This window comes from Haliotis rufescens, unplaced genomic scaffold, assembly GCF_023055435.1.
Source record: "Haliotis rufescens isolate VD_foot unplaced genomic scaffold, xgHalRufe1.0.p SCAF_2, whole genome shotgun sequence".
Taxonomy (NCBI): domain Eukaryota; kingdom Metazoa; phylum Mollusca; class Gastropoda; order Lepetellida; family Haliotidae; genus Haliotis; species Haliotis rufescens.
In genome coordinates, this window is record NW_025963890.1 from 66,448,651 (window position 1) to 66,475,692 (window position 27,042).

At 42.4% G+C, this 27,042-nt stretch overlaps 1 protein-coding gene across 1 annotated transcript in view; it reads left to right on the forward strand.

The window, feature by feature from the left end:
- Positions 1-14,507, forward strand: part of LOC124134554 (helicase with zinc finger domain 2-like) — a 38,015-nt gene extending 23,508 nt beyond the window's left edge. The window contains exons 7-12 of the mRNA XM_046499446.2: positions 1,669-1,931; positions 3,880-4,236; positions 9,085-9,324; positions 10,464-10,647; positions 12,014-12,181; positions 13,191-14,507. Of these exons, the coding sequence (XP_046355402.2) occupies positions 1,669-1,931; positions 3,880-4,236; positions 9,085-9,324; positions 10,464-10,647; positions 12,014-12,181; positions 13,191-13,291 (1,313 nt within the window). The 3' untranslated portion in view covers positions 13,292-14,507. The remainder of the gene's footprint in view (positions 1-1,668; positions 1,932-3,879; positions 4,237-9,084; positions 9,325-10,463; positions 10,648-12,013; positions 12,182-13,190) is intronic.
- Positions 14,508-27,042: the final 12,535 nt, after the last annotated feature.

The following is a 27,042-nucleotide window of genomic DNA, read 5'->3' on the forward strand; positions in this document are numbered from 1 at the left end:
CAGTCATCCATCTGTAGCATCCATCAGTCCATCCATCTGTTACATCAATCAGTCATCCATCTGTTACATCCATCTGTAGCATCCATCAGTCCATCCATCTGTTACATCCATCAGTCATCCATCTGTAGCATCCATCAGTCCATCCATCTGTAGCATCCATCAGTCATCCATCTGTTACATCCATCAGTCATCCATCTGTTACGTCCATCAGTCATCCATATGTTACGTCAATCAGTCATCCATCTGTAGCATCAATCAGTCCATCCATCTGTTACATCCATCAGTCATCCGTCTGTTACATCCATCAGTCATCCATCTGTAGCATCCATCAGTCATCCATCTGTTACATCCATCAGACATCCATCTGTAGCATCCATCAGTCCATCCATCTGTAGCATCCATCAGTCCATCCATCTGTTACGTCCATCAATCAATCCATCTGTTACATCCATCAGTCATCCATCTGTTACGTCCATCAATCAATCCATATTCTGTTCATCTATCAATCAATCAATCTGTTACATCCATCAATCGACCCGTGAAGATTCTGGGGTAGAATAGGTCTTCAGCAACCCATGCTTGCCATAAAAGGTGACTATGCTTGTCGTAAAAGGCGACTAATGGAATCGGGTGGTCAGGCTCGCTGACTTGGTTGATACATGGCATCGATCCCAATTGTGTGGATCGATGCTCATGATATCAATCACTGGATTGTCTGGTCCAGACTTGATTATTTACAAACCGCCGTCATTTAGCTCGAACGTTGCTGAGTGCGGCGTTAAACACCAAACCAAACCAAAAAAAAACATCCATCAATCAATCCATCTGTTACGTCCATCAATCAATCCATCTGTTACATCCATCAGTCCATCCATCTGTCCATCCACCTGTTGCATCCATATGTCACATCAATAAGTCCATCCATCTGTTACGTCCATCAATCAATCCATCTGTTGCATCCATCAGTCTATCCATCAGTCCATCCATCAGTCCAACCATCTGCTACATCAATAAGTCCATCCATCAGTTATCGTCTATCTCTCGTTTCCGTTGGATAAACATTTGAACGGAGGAGGCTTGCACAGTACGTGGAAAGCACTGCCATACAATTGCAACCATATATTAGACATTCCGAAATGTTCGTTTGTGCAGTTTTCAAAACTTTAATCGAGAACTGTGTCAACACATTTTTCAAGCATAGTCTGAAATCCAAGTCGCCAGGCTGAAACGAGTGCCGTAAAGCTCGAGAAAGCTGCTTTCTAATTGGCTGATGTCGACTTCTTGTTAGTCATTTCAGTGGTCGGTCAAAGTTCGTGAAATTCGTTCTGACGTGACCTGTAATGGGATGTCCTCAGATTTTTGTTTAGCAGCAGCGAAAACTCAGATCTGATTTTAATGAGATTGCTGTTGTTTAGGGCACATATGATTTTTCTGAACCCCGATATGTTTGCACTCGTAGGTAATTATTTACAATATTCCTAATAGCAAACTTATAAATTTGGTGTTGCATGTATGTTAAAGAGAAGTTTCATTATTAATAATATGTAAATGTACTAAAAACATGCTTGAAATATATTTTAACCAGTCCATTACCGTCCATGTGTTTTTTCAAGTGCTTCACAATTGGAACAGTCTGATATTCTTATGCATAGTTCTCTTTATTTACAGGCTCTCTTTTGAAGAAACTGGGCAAGGACTTATGTCCAGATATCCTTCGTGTTTATGGCAAGAGCGTTGAACAAGTGGACTTCCCAGTTCCCATTAAGATTGGTGTTTCCAACAAGAGGAGAAAAATTCTAAAGTCAGATCCAGAACTGAGAGAAGTTACACTGCACCATGTGATCAGACAAGATGGTAAACCACATGCTTCAGAAATCAGGGTCTACGATGAAAAGTTCCGCAGGTACCTCGACCCCAATGTGACACCGCGGGTAGGTAGCAAAGTTGGGAACGTCGCATTTCAAAACAGTGTTGTTGCTCACCTCTATCAAATAAGGCAATCAGGCAAATCTCTAAGAGTGCTTTCAGCAGTATTCCAGCACTGTCATGTTGTGGTAAACAAATATGGGTTTTACATTGAACCAATGCTGGAATCAAATCAAGTTAGGGTGTGACAATCAAGCACTTTCACATCAGAGCTACCTTCTGCCTTCATCACTCACAACGTCTTCCCGGGGCAAGGGAGTTAACTGACTGTAAAAGTCTAGTTTCCACACTTGCCGAACTAGGCTGGAATTATGGAGTTCTATTTTGGCTGGACTTACAAGTCTTTGCATATATTATAGTCCAATCTCGTTACAAAGCGACATCCAATTGTTAAACTGTGGTGCAGATTTCCATCGACTGCAGACCCGTGAAGATTCCGGGGTAGAATAGGTCTTCAGCAACCCATGCTTGCCGTAAAAGGTGACTATGCTTGTCGTAAAAGGCGACAAACGGGATCCGGTGGTCAGGCTCGCTGACTTGGTTGATGCATGTCATCGATCCCAATTGTGTGGATCGATGCTCATGATATTAATCACTGGATTGTCTGGTCCAGACTCGATTATTTTCAGACCGCCATCATATAGCTGGAATATTGCTGAGTGAGGCGTAAAACAACAAACCAACCAACCAACCATTGACTGCAGGATTTGCAAAGCATGTGTATGGCCCACTCAGCGTCAACAGATATTTTCCAAATCTTTTCATGTTTTTAATCAAGATGCTCAATATCTTGATTATCGATCAGATCGTCTTGACTGGGCTCTGCCATTTTGTTTGAAGTAAATGCAAGTGATATGAAAAGTGGAATCTGATTGGTCAATAGGAGGGAGAGAGATGGGACATAACTCATAATAGCCACTTGTGGCGCTTGATCGAGGTCAGAAATTCCAGCCTAGTTCGGCAAGGGTGGAAACTGGACTTTTACAGTTAACTACCTTGCCTCAGGAAGATGCACTCAGAAATAATTTGCAGGAAATTCGTAACATGCTACATGAGCCGCGTATGTCACACACTCATACATGGGGGTGGAGTGGGCAAGCGCTCAAAGGCGCCAGGCTAGCAAACGCCAAATGCTGAGATCATATCCCGCTAGTGACTGGCTTGTTGTTCAGCCTTGGGACCAACAGTCCCCAGTGTTGTCACTAGCCCTGGTGTACAGTACATACACCCGGTGCACTCCAAAGAACCCACTCGTCCGATGGTAGATGACCAGATGGTGGAAACACGAATGCATTCATACACCTGTGACACAAGTGTCAAAGCGTGTGGTTTCACCCTGTCGAGTGACTTAGTTCAATTGTCACTTTTTACCCAGCAGGGAATGGGTACCCGATATGTGAGGTGACAACCATGTTGAATATGTCACTTTGTTCTAATGTTGTAGAGGGGTGGGGAGGCTAAGTGGTCATAGCGTTCCTCACATGTATCAATGTGTGAAACCCATTTTTGGTGTCCGCCCCCCCGTCCAATGTTGTAACTTGGGTAGTGCATTTCACTGTGCGGAGTTGCATCCCTTAACTTTGCACAGATTTATCCACTGGTGATGGTTCTATTACCTGGATTCACACAGATTATGATTTGTCAGCGCCATACTCAAAACGGATTTCCTTACGCTTATCTCCAATATTAAACTGGCATATTGTCATATAACTGAAATAATATTCAAAGCATATATAACCCAACTCACATACTCCACCTTTTTTCAAACGAATGTATTTCATATACAAATGTGAGATTTTATTTATATATTTTCATTTTGTTTATTTGTCAGTGCCCTATATGATCTTAATTTCAAATCATATACAATTTGAACGGTTGCAGATGTTCCAAATCTCAGATGAGCAACATCTTTCTTAAATTGTGATACGTGATATACAGTACAACTGTTTTCAGGAAAATATTACCTTGGAAGATGTGAAAGCGTATGAGAAACTGATAACTGATGCTGAGAAGGAAGAACTGGGGAAGCGTGATGTCATTCTCTGTACGTGCGTAGTGGCTGGACGTGTGAGTCTCACCAAGGGAACCACCATCCATCAGGTCATCATCGATGAGAGCGGCATGTGCACAGAGCCTCAGACTATGATCCCCATCATCGCCACGAAGGCAGAACAGGTGGTGCTGATAGGCGACCACCAGCAGCTGCGGCCCATTGTGAAGTGCACTGCCGCAGCTGACCTGGGCCTTGACCAGTCGCTGTTTGAGAGATACAGGGCCAATATTGCCTTCCTGAATGTCCAGTACCGGATGGTGAGTAGCTCCAGGGATGCGCCTGGTTTGTTTGTTTGTTTGTTTGTTGTTAATTAGGATTAGTGAATATTTATAAGTCATCAATTGTTTCCTGCAAATTTTATAACATGCCACGTCAGATTAAACCGAATGTTCCTATTTCTGCAACCGAAATGATGACCTCGAAAATTAAGTTCTTTTTCTGTTTAACGTTTAGATAGTAAATTTACTGTAATGGTTCATAATTTACCATCGTGCTGTTATTTGCCGATAAAACCCCAAAAATTTTTACTCAATTAAAATTAAGATATCGGAGATATAATTATTGAAATCAATTTGCACAAATGTTACGATATTAAAAGGTTCCTAGCATGAAACGCAAACCACCTTCAATAACGCAATTGAGGTAAGTTCAAGAGAATTAACAAATTTTGTGTTCGCTTTGGTCTTAACCTTGGTATGATTGAAAACATCGGGATATTTTTATATAGTACTGTGTAATTTTCTATCAGGAATAAATGTGCCAAATATTTCTTCAATTGGCCCTTGTTTAATGAGGCACCGACTGTTTGAAATCACCAACCCTCTTTAGAGCGCCTTATGCTAAAATTAATCCAGCAGGCAGGGGTAAGAAGTGTGAAAATAATTCAGCAGGCTAAAGGTTAATGAATCACGCTCCATACAGGCTTGTGTATGAGTAACTGCCTCCTTGGTCTAGTGGGAGGGCATCCGCCCGGAGAGCGGAAGGTCCTGGGTTGAATCCCTGACCGAGTCATATCATAAGATGTTAAAAGATGGTACTTTTTGTTACCCTGTCTGGTGCTCAGCATTAAGTGGCTAAAAGAAGGACAGTAGTATAGGTCCACTGCACAGCGTTGTAAATAAAAAGGTGTTAGGTAAGATGAAGGATGAATGTGCTGGGACTCCTATAGCAGAGTATGTCGGATTAAGACCTAAGATGTATTCTATAAAAAAGGCTGATAATGGAGAGATAAGAAAAGCTAAGGGTGTTAAGAAGTATGTTGTAAAAAAGCATATCAAACACGAACAGTATAAAGAATCATTATTCAACGGTAGAACGTTCAAACACGAGATGGACTCTTTAAGAAGTTACAATCATAGGATATATGGATTAAGAATGAACAAGACATCATTATCCCCCTTAGATACAAAGAGATGGATTGATTATGATGGTGTAACTACCTATGCTTATGGTTATGGTGGTAATACCGTACCGTCGGGAACTATGAACAACTCTTCTCGTACAAATGCCCTACCCGGTCCATCTTGAAGATAATAAAGAATAGGCTCTCCTTCTTTCGTAACCAATCGACTAATGTTATATGTCTTAAGGGACCATATGGGATCGGTTGCGCGACGTAGGCCTCCTTCGAGTTCACCGGGCTGGTATAAATATCTTACCCTTACTCTATCCAGAAGTTTTCGTTCTTTGCCTCTCCTCGGTGCTGAAGATTCGGAAGTCACGGATTTCATTTTAATCGCATCGGATGGTTTCTTCCCTATTAATCTCGCTTGACTGCGGTGGGCCTCTCTTTCACCACGGACGATTTCGACATTGTGCTTTGTTAACAGTTTTGTTATCGATCCCATAAACTCGCGACCGGGATCTACTTGAAATAGCTTAGGCCATTTTAGTGGCCCGCATTTATATATGCGGCTCAGTGCATTAGCTACTTCTGTTGAATCCTTCCAGGTTAATGGTTCAGCCTCTTTGTATCAACTAGCCACATCCACTACTGTTAAAGCGTATTTATACGTTTTGCGTTTTACCTTATCATGGGGAAGAAACAAGAGGTCAGCCTGATGAACTTCATTCGTTGTAAAAATATCAAACTTCTTCCTCGGTATATAACGCGGTGCCGGTAAATATATTTGCCACATCGCTTGTTTCTTTAACCAATCCTTGGCTACATCTTTAGATACCTTAGCCGCGGTGGCTAATTTTTTTATTGCTCCTACACCTTTCCAATATCCTCGTGGGCTATAGTAAATTTTATTCATTATTAATTAATATTGATGTTTCGTTGAATACATCTCATGACTATCGTTGAATCGCATCATCATTTTTATACTAATAGAAGCAATGATTGGCCCCAAGTATTGGTGAGCTAGACCCAATTTAGCTTAATCTCATGACTATCATTGAATCGCATCATCATTTACGCATAAAAAATGCCACCTGTAGTAGCAGTATAGGTATATGAATCCGGCTCCAGTGGAGTTGCGGCAGAACCCCCATTACCTATACTACTAGGACTGGTTGGCTTAGAGTTGGTCTACTGTATCTGAGTGGGGTATTCATGTTAAACTGCGGCATGGTATCTTGGAAGCGACGTTAAATCCCATTTCACCACACCTCACCTTGACTATGAATAGCATATTACAACTGTCATGTTTAGTGACTCTCACTGATATCATAATAGGTTACAGTCGCTAATGGACACAGTGGAAATAGTTTGGTTTTAGTATGGAATACTCATTCAGCAGAAACATTGCTGAAAACATATTGATATTAGGCATAAGGTTATAAGAGGGATCTTTATTCATGGAAGTATATCAGTATAAAGGGTCCGAGTTTGGTTTCAAAGAGTTTTGTAAAATCATCTCTTTCATATTCCATCAGAGAGACCCCATTTCTATTGACAATTTGTTTGTTGTTTAACGCCGCACTCAGCAATATTCCAGCTATATGACGGCGGTCTGTAAATAATCGAGTCTGGACCAGACAATCCAGTGATTGACATCATGAGCATCGATCCGCGCAATTGGGATCAATGACATGCATCAACCAAGTCAGTGAGCCTGACCACCCGATCCCATTAGTCGCCTCTTACGACAAGCATAGTCGCCTTTTACGGCAAGCATGGGTTGCTGATGACCTATTCTACCCCGGAATCGATTCTTCTATTGACATATGATTTGCGTTCACCGGTGGAAGGATTACGAAGGATTAGGAAATGATTGGTTCTGTCACCATTGTGTGGATTTCAATAAGCACATTGGTTTACAAACATACTAGCTCACCTGGTACATGGCTCAAACATTTTAACACTTATATTGTTTAGAAACTATTGGGAGGAATATCGTCATGGTTTATTTGTTTGTTTGTTTGTTTGTTTGTTTGTTTGTTGTTTAAAGCCGCACTCAGCAATATTCCAGCTATATGATGTCAGTCTGTAAATAATCAAGTCTGGACAACACAATCCAGTGATTGACATCATGAGCATCGATCCACACAATTGGGATACGATAACATGCATCAACCAAGTCATCCCATCCAATCCTATTAGTCACCTCTTACAACAAGCATAGGCACCTTTTACAGGTCACGGGTCAGATCTTCAGGCATAAGAGTAAGAGTTTTACCATGGGTTTTTATCCCTCTCCGGGCCAGAATGGCCAGAGGAGGATATTGTCGTGGCACAGTCCGTCCGTCCGTCTGTCCATCCCACAGAGGGTACTAAGCTTGTGAAATCAACTCCTCCTACAGTTTCCAGAGAATAACCCTGAAACTCTACTAACAAGATGTTGACATGTTGATGATACACATATGCATATCGCAGTCCCGTTTCATTTCGACAAATTTTGACAGAGTTACTGCCCCTGTTTTACGGAGCTTCATGAAATCTACTCCTCCTCCAGTTTCCAGAGAATATCACAATATCTAATTATAACTATAACTATACTTGGTTTCCTTGTATAAGGCTTTTGTGGGTGAGCTACATCCCTATGGCATTAGCATTCAGACTGGATTACTCCCAACAAAATGTTCTGCACAATTTGTTTCAAATGCAGTGCCATCTGCTGTTGTTATTTCATAAGATACAAAGAAAATATAAACTCGTTAAAAAAATTCATGCGGGGGATGTTGTGCTCTCGATGCCATCTTGTTAGAATTACCAGTGTAACTTGGCTTTTGGTTCCTAAGTAAATCAAGGTTTTGATTTTTTGGTAAATTACATGGACAATAAACTTTTCTAAATTGTTTTGTTAATGCTTCAGGAAATGTTACATCATGCCTGGCCAAATAAACGATGATAAATAAGCATAACATCAAAACATTGTTTGTATACAAGTAGTGTCCTAGTGAGCTTATGAAATGGCACATTGGCATTCATTCAGCTGTCCATCTTAAGTGTTGCCTTTCAAATTCTCAGTTCAGGCTGAAGAGTGGGACTGCAACTAAGGACTACAACTAAGGCACTACAAAGGGACTGATGTGTTCAGTTTTTGGCAGGGTGTGGAGTCATCCCACAGATGACATCCTGGCCGTGTCAGCTGCTAACAGGTTGGCTTATTTGGTCATGTGGACAAGGCGTCTGAACTCAGATCAGAAAGTCCATGGTTTGAATCCCATCAAAGTGTGACCAATGTAGCAGCTATGACATGTTATATTATCATCTGTGGGATGACTCCATGCCCTGCTACAATTGCATTAGTATGAATTACTTAGTTTTCCATGGTTATCAGCCTGACTTTAACTAACCATACACATATTCTCAACTTGAGACACCCAGCTACAATCATATAGAGTTTATGACTGATACATATGAGAATGGCTGATAGTTGGTCATTGTTCCACTGGGGGTGTTTGTGGACTAGTGACCACTGGGCAGAACTCACTCACTCACTCACTCACTCACTCACTCACTCACTCACTCACTCACTCTCACTCTCTCACTCACTCACTCACTCACTCACTCACTCACTCACTCACATAAACCATCATGACAGGGATGAGGGACCAGTCACCTTTTTCTCATACTGTTTTAGGGCTATATCAAAGTAAATCTACTCCGTTGAATTATGACAGTCACAGTGATATCCTTAACATTTAATTTGTTTCAGCATCCGCAAATCAGCAAATTTCCAAAGAACCAGTTTTACCTTGGTAAGCTGGAGACTGGTCCTCCCAATGCAGAGGATGCTGACTGGTACATTCCCCCGGGGCAGGAGCTGTCCATCTGGCCGGTGACCACCAACCCCAAGGTGTTCTGCCACGTGGAGGGGGAGGAGGAGACCCTCACTGTCACTACACAGGAGGGCAACGAACAGTCCAAGTCCAACAGGAAGGAAGCTGACAAACTGGTCAGTTGTCTTACCGCGGATATTTCATGATGAGTGAGAGTAGGCCAATTTGTTTTTATTTTTTACATCATGGATCGGCTGAAACTATTTCCTTTAAATTCGAAAAAACTTATTATATATCGAGGTTTAAACTATCATTTCTGCTGACATGTCTTTTGCAAAGATATTTTGTGATTATTCGGTGTTTTAAAAATAAAAAACTCACATGCAGTACTTGATTTGAGATTCATATTTCCCTAAATCAACCCGTTTTACCTTATTCCATGCATTATAAATCAATTTTTCCTTCATCTCTCCTCCAACATCGTATTGGTAGATTGAGGCGGTGTATTTTTTCTTTCTTTCATCTCTGTAACATCTTATCGGTAGATTAAGGCGGATGTTGTTTTTTCTTCCATCTCTCCTTCAACATCGTATTGGTAGATTGAGGCGGTGTATTTTTTCTTTCTTTCATCTCTGTAACATGGTATTGGTAGATTAAGGCGGATGTTGTTTTTTCTTCAATCTCTCCTTCAACATCGTATTGGTAGATTGAGGCGGTGTATTTTTTCTTTCTTTCATCTCTGTAACATTGTATTCATTAGATTAAGGCGGATGTTGTTTTTTCTTCCATCTCTCCTCCCACATCGTATTGGTAGATTGAGGCGATGTATTCTTTCTTTCTTTCATCTCTGTAACATCGTATTGGTAGATTAAGGCGGATGTTGTTTTTTCTTCCATGTCTCCTCCATCCTATTGGTAGATTGAGGCGATGTATTTTTTCTTTCTTTGTTCTTCTGTCTTTGGCAGAAAAATATGTGATCTATCTGTTATGTGTTCACATTGAAACCGTAAGGTTTATCTCCTAATTAAGCTTGCCATAAGTCTTAGTTGTTGAACGGAATTATGAGTGTGTCACGAGACATTTCGAATGGCAGTTACAAGTTCCACACCTCACAACTCTGTTATGCGGCAATACACCAGAAAACTTACTCAGCAAACACATTTCGCAACATATTCAGCTATTTCATTTTTCAAGTCAAGAAATAAAAGTCTGGCATTATAAGACAACAGAAAAGAGTGTTTCCACTTTCATAAACATACAAATCTGTGCTAAACTTAGCATGCTAAGCTATGCGACTATATATTGGTATTTTCAGGTGGAGGCGTTCCTGTACCTTGTTCAGGTGGAACAGATCCCTGTGAAGGACATCAACCTAATGACTCAATACAATGCACAGAGAAGTCTCATTAAAAGAAAATTGGAGGAGAAGTTAACTGAAGATCCTCATCTTGCCAAGCAGCTGGAAGACCTAACTGTTCAAACTGTTGTGGCTAGTCAAGGTAGACAGACGGCCATAGTGCATGGTTGTTATTGTTCTTGCTTCGGGACCAACCATTTCATATTCTGGGAGGGGCATGGGATTTTGTATTGAGACCAGATATTTTTTTCAGCTATGGCTGCAAAACCAGATATGTTTTCAATAAAAACTATGAGCAAATTTTTTATATATTTTTTTAAAAAACACATTGCCACGATGTCAATTTTGTGGCAGACAATTTTTAATTATTTTTTTTCAATAATAGGTCTTCATTGTCCAACGCTTGTCTCCCTGTGATGATTCTGGAGTAGAATAGCTCCCCAGTGTCCCATGCTTGTCTCCCAGTGGGAATCCCAGGACAGGGGCGGTCGGGTAGCCTAGTGGTAAAAGACCCAGGTTCGATTCCCAACATGGATCCAATTTGTGAAGCCCTTTTCTGCTGTTCCCCCCCGTGATATTGCTGGAATATTGATAAAAGCGGCGTTAAGCCATACTCACTCGCTCACCCTGGACAGAAATCTGAAGTCCCTAGTAGCTCATGTTTCTCTGAAGAGCATAACTGTGGAGAAGTATTTGATCCAGCGTCGATACCAACAAATATGTCATAATATTTTGAGAAAATATCACAGAAATCGATTAAAATTAAATACATGTACTTGAAATGTTTGTCCCTGTAATACAGAAATGGACTCAACTGATGCAGTGTCAATTTCGACACAAGTATCTTGTGACAACAGTGAGTGACTGGTGTTTGACTGTTTGTAATAAAATGAATTGACAGAGTTTTTAGGTACATGGTAGGCTAAAACAGGGTTTAAAGATTTGAACATTTGAAGACAACGTTAATTTACCAATGGGTACTCAGAAAAGCGTTATCTCCTCAGAGCTATCATTTGATCTCACACAAGTTATATTTTCTGTGGGGGCGGTCGGGTAGCCTAGTGATTAAAGTGTTCACTCGTCACGCCGAAGACCTGGGTTCGATTCCCGACATGGGTACAATGTGCGAAGCCCATTTCTGGTGTCCCCCGCCGTGATATTGCTGGAATATTGCTAAAAGCGTCTTAAAACCATACTCACTCACTCACTCACTCACTCACTCACTCACTCACTCACCCACCCACCCACCCACCCACTCAATCACTCACTCACTCACTCACTCACTCACTCACTCACTCACTCACTCACTCACTCACTCACTCACTCACTCAATCACTCAATCAATCAATCACTCACTCACTCACTCACTCACTCACTCACTCTGTGGAAGTATGTTTTGGAAAGTCAGTTGGTTTTATCAGTTTACCTACTTTGTTTGGAAACAAAAAATTTAATTTCTGAAACCAACTTGTTTGTGGTAAACAACCATTATTTTGTTGGATTGTCAGGTAGCGAGTGGGACTATGTTATATTCAGCACAGTCAGATCGCTGCCCCACTACAAGCTAGAGAGAAATCCAACGCTAGGCTGGTGCAAGTACAACCTAGGGTTCATCACAGACAAGAATCAGATCAACGTGGGTCTCACTCGGGCTAGGAAAGGACTCATTATCATTGGTGAGATGATGTCATAGCCTTGGTAGTAGGGCTGCAACGAGTACACAATGAGGCGAATATGATCTGTATCATGAATATAGGGTAACAAATACGAATATTTATTCACGAATACAATAACAAGTGAGCAGTTGATGTATTATTTATTATAGTCAGAGAAACAATAACAATATAAATTATTTGACATGGTTTTTTTTATATTATTATTATTATTATTTATTTTTTTATTATTATTATTATTATTATCATCATCATCATTATATATGGCACTTATAAAGGAATTAGTATCTGCTCAAATGCAACAATGACCAGTGACCACATTAGTGTCAAATTAAATATTATAAGAGTGTTGTGTTTGTAGAAATCTATGTATGCATATTATAACTTCTTATGGATATTTTTAGGTACAGGGTATGTAAATGCACATGACTGCATATTCATAAATATTTGATTCTAGTGACCACGAAAAATGAATTCAAATCATGAATGAATTCGGTTCAATTCACTGAGTACACAAGTGAATCGGAACAGCCCTACTTGGTAGTCAGTTGGATATATCAGACTATTGGCACCTCAGTACCACTATCATCCATGGGGGATGTTTGATAAATGTGATTTTGTCTTCTTAAGCTAATAAGATATTTTCTTTGTTGGCCACCATCTGTGGCTGTTGGTTGTTTAGATGTCTTACCTGATTGCGTAGATCGATGCTCATGATATCACTCACTGGATTGTCTGGTCCAGACTCGATTATTTACAGACCGCCGTCTTATAGCTGGAATATTGCTGAGTGCGGCGTTAAACAACAAACAAACAAAACCTAACACTGTGTTAGGGATGACATATCAGTGTCACAAAGATAAAAGGGGACAGTTAATTTAGAAAAGGGATTTAATTGAAGAATAATATCTTCAACATCTTTGTTTGAATACTTTTGACAGCTTTGTGTTTGAGGAGTCACCATTACTTAATGTACAATTGCGCTGATGACTGCCAACTTGATTTTTTTCAGGAAATTCAAATCTTCTTGAATGTGACAAAGTTTGGAAACAGCTGTTGGCAATGTATGTCAAGGAACAATGTTTTGTAAATACAAGAAGTTTCTTGTCATAGAGACCATGCTAACAAAGGCCTGAAGTTACAGGCTGTCTGTTCACCCTAGTGATGGTGATGTGTTCACCCTAATACAAAGACTGGAGGCATGGTGATATGTTCACCCTAATACAAAGACTGGAGTGATGGTGATGTGTTCACCCTAATACAAAGACTGAAGTGATGGTGATTTGTTCACCCTAATACAAAGACTGGAGTGACGGTGATGTGTTCACCCTAATACAAAGACTGGAGTGATGGTGATGTGTTCACCCTAATACAAAGACTGGAGTGATGGTGATGTGTTCACCCTAATACAAAGACTGGAGTGATGGTGATGTGTTCACCCTAATACAAAGACTGGAGTGACGGTGATGTGTTCACCCTAATACAAAGACTGGAGTGATGGTGATGTGTTCACCCTAATACAAAGACTGGAGTGATGGTGATGTGTTCACCCTAATACAAAGACTGGAGTGATGGTGATGTGTTCACCCTAATACAAAGACTGGAGTGACGGTGATGTGTTCACCCTAATACAAAGACTGGAGGGATGGTGATATGTTCACCCTAATACAAAGACTGGAGTGATGGTGATTTGTTCACCCTAATACAAAGACTGGAGTGACGGTGATGTGTTCACCCTAATACAAAGACTGGAGTGATGGTGATGTGTTCACCCTAATACAAAGACTGGAGGGATGGTGATATGTTCACCCTAATACAAAGACTGGAGTGATGGTGATTTGTTTACCCTAATACAAAGACTGGAGTGACGGTGATGTGTTCACCCTAATACAAAGACTGGAGTGATGGTGATGTGTTCACCCTAATACTAAGACAGGAGTGACGGGGATTTCTTCACCCTAATACAAAGACTGTAGAATTGATCTTGAACAGCCCATGCTTTTCATAGGAGTCAAATATGCTTGACATGAAAAGCAATTAAAGGGACTGGGTTTTCAACTTGCTGACTTGGTTGACACATGTCATCGTATCCCAATTGTGTTTGTCAATGCTCATGATGTCAACCACTAGATTTTCTAGTCCACTCTTGATTATTTGCAGACACTTTGATAAAATGGGTACAGGACAACCGAGTGGTACTCATATTCTTAAAACATATTTATCATATACTAGCCACATAAAGAAACTGTGCACGGAGAAAATATAGATATAAGGGCACACCGTCCACATATGAAATATAGGTTTGAACACAGCAATTATTGGAGACATTCAAACGCTCATGCACGTGCCATGCGATATGACATCACTGATGGGGGCCTATGGACGTGCAATGTGTTACTGCACGTGCATTCTGTGCAGCTGTACACAGCATGTGGAACTCAAAATTCGCTGTGACTTTGGAAAGCATGATCTGTGGTCATTCAAAAATTCAAAACTTCTCAGGCGCAGACACAAGCATATCACAAGCAAATCATGCCAATATTGACAGCTGCACAGTGTCATGAAGCCATTGGAATGATCCGAGCGGGAATGAGGCAACAACAGGTGGCAACACATTTCCAATGCCATCGTAACACAGCATTGGTGAGGCGTTATCAGAACACAAATGACGTTGCCGACCACCCACGTTCAGGACGTCCCTGAGTAACGACGCCAAGACAGGACAGATGGATTCGAGTTACACATCTCCGACACAGGTTCCAAACGGCAGAAACGACGTCCCAGACAATTCCTGGACTGCGCCGTATCCATCCCAAAACTGTCAGGAATCGTTTACGTCAGTACGGGATTGGACCACGACGCCCTGCTATACGTCCCATCCTGACACACCGTCATCGCATCAACCGTCTAAGAGGGTGTCGAAATCATGTTCGCCAACCTCGAATATGGTGGAGAAATGTTGTCTTTACAGATGAATCGAGGTTGAACATTTCCCACAGTGACGGTCGCCAACGTGTCTACCGGCGTTTGGGAGAACGTTATGCACGCATCTGTATTGTGGAGAGGAATCGTTTTGGAGGTGGCTCTGTGATGATTTGGAGTGGGATAACAGCATGGCACCGAACCCCTTTGGGAGTAGTTCAGGGCAATCTCACCGGTGTTGGCTACAGAGATCAGATTCTGAGGCCTGTGGTCATTCCTTTCCTGCAACGTCATGGCCCGGGATTGACATTTCAACAGGACAACGCTCGTCCTCACACGGCTAGGGTCGCAATGGATTTCCTTCACCATAACAATGTCATGTTACTGCCATGGCCTGCAAATTCTCCAGATCTCTCTCCAATAGAGCATGTGTGGGATGAAATGGAGCGCAGTCTGCGTCGTCTTCCACATCCTCCAGATAACGTCCGTGACTTGGCACAGGATTTGAGGAGGATATGGCAGGCCATTCCCCAGGCCTTCCATGCCCATTTGGTGGACTCAATGCGTCGCCGATGCACTGCTGTGATTCACGCACAGGGTGGTCATACCCGTTATTGACTTTGTGGCTTTGTCGTTTGACCCCCTACTCCATTTTGATCTTCTGACGTCATCGTAACAGATGTTGTTCAGGTCCCGTTGGCATTTTCTTATGGTCCGATCATTCAGCTGCTACAGCGTCTGCATCATTTTGTTCTTGCTGTGTTGTACTTCAATCCAGAATATATTTTCTCCGTGCACAGTTTCTTTATGTGGCTAGTATACCTCAGAATGATGAGTTCTGCAAAAACATCAGCTCATGATGATGTTACAACTTATAAGATATGTATATATTTACACCTTTTGCTCAGTCTACCTTCTTTTGGGATTTTGATCCCTCTTCCTGTTTCATTATTCAATACATGTGATAAGACCTGTGAAGATCTGGGGTAGAATAGGTCTTCAGCAACCCATGCTTGCCATAAAACGCAACTATGATTGTCTTAAGAGATGACCAATGGGATGCGGTGTTCAAGCTCGCTGACTTGGTTGATGCATGTCATCATATCCCAATTTTGTGGATCGATGCTCATGAGGTCAATCACTGGGTTGTTTGGTCCAGACTTGATTATTTACAGACCACCATATTAAAGTTGAAATATTGCTGAGTGGCGTTAAACAACAAACAAACAAAACGTGTGATAAGCATCTAAATCTGGAAATTGCAATTCTATATTTATACAAGATTGGTTGCATTTTTTCTGTTCTAAACAATAATAACATTTTAGAGATAATGCAAATTATGTGTGCCATTTTCATTTTGACATATAATATGTATCCATGTGTAGATATATTAACAAACATTTCACGACCAAATATAGCCAAATCCTAATTCGTTCATCAGCCTTTTTAGCAGGCAAAGCCCATTTTTGCTTTAGATTGTTGTCATACATAGATATCATACCATAAAACTTTCTTGGATGTCTATAATATTTAAGAAATCTTAGCCAATATCTTATAATTTTCAACTTGTGCACATATATATCCTGGAAATCAACCACATTCACTATATGCAACTCTATTTGACATATTTATTTACATGCATATGAGTGCTCAGTTAAATAGTCCAACTGATTTATACCCTCAATCTCATTAAAATTAGATCTTTAGTTCTCGCTATCGCTAAGCAAAGATCTGAGGACATCCCATTAGGGATCACGTCAGAACGACTTTCATCCAACCATTGAAAGCGTCGCTTACCAGATCATTAAAGTCGAAATGTGTTTTCTAACCATGCAACCTCGAAAACGTTAACACGGGGTATTCCGAACGACAGTTACGTCCCGTACGACTGATTCCGTCAAAATTATCGTCTGTCTCTCGCTTCCGTGGGATAAACATTTGAACAGAGGAGGGGTTGCGCAGTACGTGGGAAGCACTCCATACAATCTCAACCATATATTAGACATTCCGGATTGTTCGTTTGTGCAATTTTCAAAATTTTAATCGAGAACTGTGTCCATATATTTTTCAAGCGTAGTCTGAAATGGAAGTCGCCAGGTTGAAACGAGTGCCGTAAAGCTCGAGGAAGCTGCTTTCTCATTGGCTGATATCGACTTCTTGTTATTCGTTTCAGTGGTCGGTCAAAGTTCGCAAAAGGTCGTTCTGACGTGACCCGTAATGGGATGTCCTCAGATCTTTGTTTAGCGGCAGCGAGAACTTAGATCTGATTTTAATGAGATTGTGTAAACCCTATACCTCAGGCTCATATAAAAGAATTGGAATGATTTTTGTTCCAATGACAAGGAATGAATACAGAATATTGTCCACATGTAGAGTCCAAGTGCCTTTCAATATATTATACAAATGTGATATAGGTATAGGCTGTGATATTGTCCAATCAGCGGAATGGACAGTGATGTGTTCACCCTAACACAAGGATTTTGCCTGTGATTTCTGTTCATCTGAGGAACATTTTCCCAACAGAACGCGGAACATAGTCTATATACAGAATCGCAAGTGCCTTTCAATATACGAGGGGTGTTCATTAAAGATTTCTCCTGACCCACTTCCGATGGACCTAGTGGAATGAAACTTGGCATAGGTATTATTCTTTCTCCACATAGGAACCACCAAGAGTTACACACTTCTCCCACCATTGTTTTATGCAACTATGGAGACCTCGCTTGTTAAAGCCCTCATTTTGCGTCTCAAACCAGGACTTGACTTCAGAAATCAGTGTTTCATCATCTGTGAAACCTTTTCCCTTCAAAAATGAGGTGGAAGTCAGATGGTGCAAGGTCAGGAGAGTAAGGAGGATGTGGAAGGATTTCATAGCCACAGGACCGCGCTTCTGTCTGGGCAACATGAGAGTGTTAACGTTGTGTACTGGAGCATTGTCTTGCAGGAGACGGACACCCCTGGTCAGCATGCTACGCCTCTTAAGCTTGATAGCGTCCCGCAATTTCCGCAGCAGTGAAGCATAATAAGCTCCTGTAATTGTGGTACCCTTTGCCAAGAAATCCATCATCACTACTCTGTGCTGGTCCCAAAACACCGTGAGCATGACCTTGCCTGCAGAGGGTTGGACACGTGCCTTCACTGGGACATGACAGCAATACTGAGCAGTCGGGTATATCTTGGCCTGAGTCTATTAGCACACTGAGATATGACAGCAATACTTAGCAATCAGGTATATCTTGGTCTGAGTCTATTAGCACACTGGGACATGACAGGGAATTAGAACAGCAGGGCAGCATGACGACAACAAGGCAGCAGGAATTTAGCACAGCAGGACATTAGGACGACAACAGGACAGCAGGGAATTAGCACAGCAGGGCAGCATGACGACAACAAGGCAGCAGGGAATTAGCACAGCAGGATATTAGGACAACAGCAGTGCAACAGGGAATTAGCACAGCAGGACATTAGGACGACAGCAGGGCAACAGGGATTTAGCACAGCAGGACATTATGACGACGACAGGACACAAGGGAATTAGCACAGCAGGACATTAGGACGACAACAGGACAGCAGGGAATTAGCACAGCAGGACATTAGGACGACAACAAGGCAGCAGGGAATTAGCACAGCAGGACATTAGGACGACAGCAGGACAGCAGGGAATTAGCACAGCAGGGCAGCATGACGACAACAAGGCAGCAGGGAATTAGCACAGCAGGATATTAGGACAACAGCAGTGCAACAGGGAATTAGCACAGCAGGATATTAGGACAACAGCAGTGCAACAGGGAATTAGCACAGCAGGACATTAGGACGACAGCAGGGCAACAGGGAATTAGCACAGCAGGACATTATGACGACGACAGGACACAAGGGAATTAGCACAGCAGGACATTAGGACCACAGCAGGATGACATCAGGGAATTAGCATACTAGGACATTAGGATGACAGCAGGACATTAGGACGACAACAGGACAGTAGGAGGACAACAGGACAGCAGGGAATTAGCACAGCAGGACATTAGGACAACAACAGGACAGCAGGGAATTAGCACAGCAGGACATTAGGACGACAGCAGGGCAACAGGGAATTAGCACAGCAGGACATTATGACGACGACAGGACACAAGGGAATTAGCACAGCAGGACATTAGGACCACAGCAGGATGACATCAGGGAATTAGCATACTAGGACATTAGGATGACAGCAGGACATTAGGACGACAACAGGACAGCAGGAATTTAGCACAGCAGGACATTAGGACAACAACAGGACAGCAGGGAATTAGCACAGCAGGACATTAGGACGACAGCAGGGCAACAGGGAATTAGCACAGCAGGACATTAGGATGACAGCAGGGAATTAACACAGCAGGACATTAAGACGACAGCAGGACAGCTTTGAATTAGCACAGCAGGACATTAGGACGACAGCAGGACAGCTTTGAATTAGCACAGCAGGACATTAGGACAACAGCAGGACAGCTTTGAATTAGCACAGCAGGACATTAGGACGACAGCAGGACATTAGGACGACAGCAGGACAGCTTGGAATTAGCACAGCAGGACATTAGGACGACAGCAGGACATTAGGACGACAGCAGGACAGCTTGGAATTAGCACAGCAGGACATTAGGACGACAACAGGACAGCTTTGAATTAGCACAACAGGACATTAGGACAACAGCAGGACAGCTTGGAATTAGCACAGCAGGACATGAGGACAACAGCAGAACAGCAGGGAATTCCATATTATTACAATTATTTAACAATTAATGTGCATTTTTAAGACTTTTGGCATCCAGCTGAATGTATTTATAGATTTTATATTCACAACATATTCATGTCATAACAAGCAGTCACTGAGACATGTTGTATGGCCATTCATAAGTTTGGTTGTAGGTGAGTGGTTCGGAGTAACAGTGTCCAGACTGAGTAGGTTCTACTGTAGATGGGTTGTTTGGAATAACAGAATCCAGATTGAGCAGGTTCCACTGTAGATCGGTTGTTTGGAGTAGCAGAATCAAGATTAGGTAGGTTCTACTGTAGATGGTTGTTTAGAGTACCAGCATAGTCAGTGAGGAACAGAAGATTATTATAAGCATGAAACTTGAAAGTTATTTTTTTTTTGTAACACCATGAATTCAATTTTTGGGTATAAATTGGTATAAATTGTGCCAAAATGTGGACCACCTGCAATATGGATGCATTCATTACTACTTTTAACCCACTCACTCACTCACTCACATCGCTACTGTTAAACATGTGCATGTTACCTTTGTTTTTAATACTGATATTCTTTTGTAATAAAGTGTATTTGTCATTTTTGTCATGCATTTTGTATTTTATCAGAACGTCAAAGGACATGAGGTGAACTATCCCATTTACAACTACAATTAAGTATGATTAAGAGAAATCCATTCATTCATGTTAACCTGTAAATCACTGAGAAGAGGCATTTGAGGCATTAGAGTGATTTAGAAAGCCCCTTGAGAAATAAAGCACCTTTAGATTTAAATCTTAGTCAAGATTATCCACTTTCTTCTTTAAACATATTGGCTCTATATAACGACTTAAACGGACACTCTGCTGATGCAACGATGGGCCAGCAGCGACAGCCTCAGTCCAATATACCTTGTATTGGACCTACAAGGCCAATATGAAAACGGCTCGTCGACAAAGTCATTTCCTCTGTACTCCATCCCGCACCCAGATCTGCGACGCTTTAACCCGAATCAGCGCCCTTCCGCATCGCCCTCCCTTTCATAGGAAAAGCCTCCCACATCATCAGCCGCCTCCTCAAACAGCAAGCCAATACTGACACCCACTTCACCAGCTCCAACTCCCTGCTAAGAGCCAACGGCAGGAACACAACCAAACCCCTAGAGCCAAAAGGTGTAGTTTACAAAATTGACTGCAACTGTGGACAATCTTACGTAGGTAAAACATCCCGCCATCAACACCAGAATCAACGAGCACAAAACCTCAACCAGCAAATCAGACAGTAAATCAGCCATCTCGGACCATATCAGCAACTGTCTAATCACATCAACTGGGACAACGTCCAAATCCTCTCCAACAACCTCCATGATTTCACTAAAAGAAAACTAACAGAAGCAGTCCACATTCGACGCGACCAGCCATCAATCAACAGAGATCGAGGCTATTTCATCCCATCCGCCGACTATGAACTCATCAAGCAATAATCACTTATCCTGTTTAATTGGCTGCTTGTCCAATTGGCTTCCACCTATGTGTTCTCTGTCCATCACGTTGTGACAGTATTAGCCTTCTGTTGTCATTACTTACTCATGTTGTCCCACTCGTGTATGCAATTGTTGTTACTGTTAATCCTCTACTGTTAATCCTCTACTGTTAATCCTCCACCTACTATATATATTCTGTACTAAGTCCCTCTTTCGAACATGAACTAAATCACAAAGTACAAAGCTTAGTTAAAACAGCTAAAACTGGAGACTGGAAATTTTTTTGCGAAGAAATTAACCATCATACAGACGCCTTAACAGTTTGGCGCAAAATCCACGCCATTAGGGGCATTAAACGTCATAAAAAAAACTCCCAACATAAACAATTCAACAAACCCTGCTGAAAAAGCTAATAACCTAGCAAATCACTTCTCGGCCGTCAGTAGCAATAGCAACTTCAACCAAAGATTCCAGGAACAACTAAAATCAGAAAGCAAATTTACCAAAGAACCAAAAGATAATAACCTAGAAATTAATCTCTATTTCACAATGGAAGAACTACTCCACGTCCTACAAAATAGGAAAAAGGGCACAGCCCCAGGCTTAGACCTTACTTCATACCAGATAATTAAACAACTACCACCCAAACTACTCCAAACTCTTCTAAAACTCTATAACCTCATATATCTAAACGGACAGGTCCCATCACCTTGGAAACAAGCCCTGGTCATACCAATCCCCAAACCCAATAAACCAGCTGACCAGGCTAATTCATACAGACCAATCTCCCTAACCTCTAACTTATGCAAAGTAATGGAATCGATGGCAAAAAACAGGTTACAACACTACTTAGAACAAAACAACATAATAAATCCAGACCAAAGCGGTTTCACTCCTGGACGCTCAACCTTAGATAACCTCGCCCGACTAGAGCAGGACATTAAAACAGGCCAACTTAACAAACAATATACTACAGGCATCTTTCTAGACTTCTCCAAAGCATTCGACATGGTTTGGCATAACGGGCTAATACAAAAACTACCAAAATTAGGTCTTAAAGGTCAAATAATTAACTACATCCAAAGTTTCCTAACAAACCGCAAAATCACCGTGGGCATAGACCAAACGCTATCGGACCAATGTCCCCTAGAAAATGGCAATCCCCAGGGCAGCATCCTAAGCCCAACACTCTTCAATATTATGATTAACGATCTATTCGAGGGACTATCCCCCAAAGTAAACACATCACAATTCGCGGATGATGGAGCCCTCTGGATCCGCACAAAAAGCATTAAAATGGCCCAAAACTTACTACAAAAATCTCTAAATAAAATACAAAAATGGGCTGACAAATGGGGCTTCTCCCTCAACTCAGAAAAAAACACAGGAATAGTATTTAAACACAAAAATATGCAACCCGCCTCCCTAAACCTCCAACTAAACAACAAACCAATCAAATTCCAAAAACAAACCAAATTCTTAGGATTAATCTTCGATGAACATCTCACCTGGGATGCTCACATTAAAAACATAGTAACCAGATGCAGCAAAGACCTAAACACGTTAAGATGCCTTACCGGCTCCAACTGGGGGGCCTCTAAAAACACCCTCCTCTCACTCTATATATCACTAATTAGATCCAAACTAGACTATGGCAGTGCCATTTACGACACCTTAAACAACTCTCTCATTAAAAAACTAGACTCAATCCAGTATCAGGCCCTAAAACTAATCACACGAACTCAACATGGCACCTCCTCCACCTCACTCCAGGCCTTAACAGGAGAAATGCCACTTAAACTATGTAGGGAACAACTTACCCTAAACTGCTGGGCCGCGTCCCAATCAAACCCTCTAATCGAAAACTTAATAAAAAACAATATTAGCCCTAGAAACCACGCCCTAGCCCGGAAACATCCACTACTTACTCCAATTTCCCAAAGAATAACCAATTACCTAAATGAACACAAAATAAATAATCTTAAACAAAACAATAAATCATCCAATATCTTCACTCCAAAACTTAAAATACCAAAAATAGACACAACACTAGCCGATACACTAAATAAACAGACCGATCCTAACATCGCTAAAACCACCACACTAGCATACATACATGAAAATTGGCCAAATTGGTGTCATATACACAGACGGATCCTCAGATCCGATCTCAAAACACACAGGTTTCGGAGTCCACATCGCACAACCAACCAAAAACACACAATCTTACCGACTCCCAAACAACCAATCCATATTCACGGCCGAACTAATGGGCATGGCCTCAGCACTACACAATCAGCAATCTAAAAAACACCAAAACATCCTCATCCTAACCGACTCCCTCAGTGGACTACAAGCCCTCAAAAATAAAAACACTAAAAACCACCCCAAACTAATAAATCAAATACTCAATAGCTCAAACAACTTAACTAAGGCAGGTAAACAAACAGAGTTCATTTGGATCCCCGCCCACGATGGAATCTTTGGAAATGAAAAGGCAGATAAAGCAGCAAAATTATCCCTTAAACTCCCAGAAATAAGCTTAAACTTACCCAGCTCAAAATCAGAAATCAAAAGTGTCACTAAACAAAAAATCAACAAAAGATGGCAAAATATATACCAAAACTCAAATAGCCAAATCAGGAAAGTACTCTAAAAAACCTAAATAAACCAAAAATACTACACCCATCCAAAAACATCGACAGAATAATTACTAAACTACAAACAGGCCACACCAAACTAAATAATCACAGTAAAATAGCTAATCTACAGACAACAGGAAACTGCCCGCATTGCAAACAACAAGAAACACAAGAACACGTACTCATTCACTGCACACACTACCAAACACACCGAACAACACTACAGACCACCCTAAATCTTAAAACGGTACTTACACTAGAATCAATCCTAAATCAACAAAATAAATTAGAAAAATTCAAAGCCTTAGGCATATACCTAATTAAAACAGGACTAATTAGTCGCATTCAAACCCCAAATTAAATATTAAAACCAAAACTACCTTATCTAACAACCACCCAACACACACAGCTCCCTTAGTTCGTCCCCCATCCGCTCTTGGCATTCTTTCCAAATCTCAAAATTTCAAAATTACTATATAAGCAACCCGGATCACTGCTGTATTTCATCGTCAACGCCCGGCTCACTGCTGTATAACCTCGACAACGCCCGGATCACTGCTGTATTTCATCGTCAACGCCCGGCTAACTGCTGTATAACCTCGTCAACGCCCGGCTCACTGCTGTATAACCTCGTCAACACCCGGCTCACTGCTGTATAACCTCGTCAACACCCGGCTCACTGCTGTATAACCTCGTCAACGCCCGGCTCACTGCTGTATTTTATCACCAATACCCGGCTTACTGCTGTATAACCTCGTCAACACCCGGCTCACTGCTGTATAACCTCGTCAACACCCGGCTCACTGCTGTATAATCTCGCCAACACCCGGATCACTGCTGTATTTCATCACCAATACCCGGCTTACTGCTGTATAACCTCGTCAACACCCGGCTCACTGCTGTATAACCTCGTCAACGCCCGGCTCACTGCTGTATAATCTCGCCAACACCCGGATCACTGCTGTATTTCATCGTCAACATCCGGCTCACTGCTGTATAACCTCGTCAACACCCGGATCACTTCTGTATAACCTCGTCAACGCCCGGCTCACTGCTGTATAACCTCGTCAATACCCGGCTCACTGCTGTATAACCTCGTCAATACCCGGCTCACTGCTGTATAACCTCGTCAACAACCGGCTCACTGCTGTATAACCTCGTCAACGCCCGGATCACTGCTGTATAACCTCGTCAACACCCGGCTCACTGCTGTATAACCTCGTCAACACCCGGCTCACTGCTGTATAACCTCGTCAACACCCGGCTCACTGCTGTATAACCTCGTCAACGCCCGGCTCACTGCTGTATAACCTCGTCAACACCCGGCTCACTTCCATATTTCATCGTCAACACCCGGCTCACTTCCATATTTCATCGTCAACGCGCGGATCACTGCTGTATAACCTCGTCAACACCCGGATCACTGCTGTATTTCATCGTCAACGCCCGGCTCACTGCTGTATAACCTCGTCAACACCCGGCTCACTGCTGTATAACCTCGTCAACACCCGGCTCACTGCTGTATAACCTCGTCAACGCCCGGCTCACTGCTGTATTTCATCGTCAATACCCGGCTCACTGCTATATAACCTCGTCAATATCCGACTCACTGCTGTATATCATCGTCAACGCCCGGCTCACTGCTGTATAACCTCGTCAACGCCCGGCTCACTGCTGTATAACCTCGTCAACGCCCAGCTCACTTCTGTATAACCTCGTCAACACCCGGCTCACTGCTGTATAATCTCGTCAACACCCGGCTCACTGCTGTATTTCATCGTCAACGCCCGGCTCACTGCTGTATTTTATCACCAATACCCGGCTTACTGCTGTATAACCTCGTCAACACCCGGCTCACTGCTGTATAACCTCGTCAACGCCCGGCTCACTTCTGTATAATCTCGCCAACACCCGGCTCACTGCTGTATTTCATCGTCAACATCCGGCCCACTGCTGTATAACCTCGTCAACACCCGGATCACTGCTGTATAACCTCGTCAAAGCCCGGCTCACTGCTGTATAACCTCGTCAACACCCGGCTCACTTCTGTATAACCTCGTCCATGCCCGGCTAACTGCTGTATAACCTCGTCAATACCCGGCTCACTGCTGTATAACCTCGTCAAAACCCGGCTCACTGCTGTATAACCTCGTCAATACCCGGCTCACTGCTGTATAACCTCGTCAACACGCGGCTCACTGCTGTATAACCTCGTCAACGCCCGGCTCACTGCTGTATAACCTCGTCAACGCCCGGCTCACTGCTGTATAACCTCGCCAACACCCGGCTCACTGCTGTATAACCTCGTCAACACCCGGCTCACTGCTGTATAACCTCGTCAACGCCCGGCTCACTGCTGTATTTCATCGTCAATACCCGGCTCACTGCTGTATAACCTCGTCAATACCCGACTCACTGCTGTATATCATCGTCAACGCCCGGCTCACTGCTGTATAACCTCGTCAACGCCCGGCTCACTGCTGTATAATCTCGTCAACACCCGGCTCACTGCTGTATTTCATCGTCAACGCCCGGATCACTGCTGTATTTTATCACCAATACCCGGCTTACTGCTGTATAACCTCGTCAATACCCGGCTCACTGCTGTATAACCTCGTCAATACCCGACTCACTGCTGTATATCATCGTCAACGCCCGGCTCACTGCTGTATAATCTCGTCAACACCCGGCTCACTGCTGTATTTCATCGTCAACGCCCGGATCACTGCTGTATTTTATCACCAATACCCGGCTTACTGCTGTATAACCTCGTCAACACCCGGCTCACTGCTGTATAACCTCGTCAACGCCCGGCTCACTGCTGTATAATCTCGCCAACACCCGGATCACTGCTGTATTTCATCGTCAACATCCGGCCCACTGCTGTATAACCTCGTCAACACCCGGCTCAATACTGTATAACCTCGTCAACGCCCGGCTCACTGCTGTATAACCTCGTCAACACCCGGCTCACTTCTGTATAACCTCGTCAACGCCCGGCTAACTGCTGTATAACCTCGTCAATACCCGGCTCACTGCTGTATAACCTCGTCAATACCCGGCTCACTGCTGTATAACCTCGTCAATACCCGAC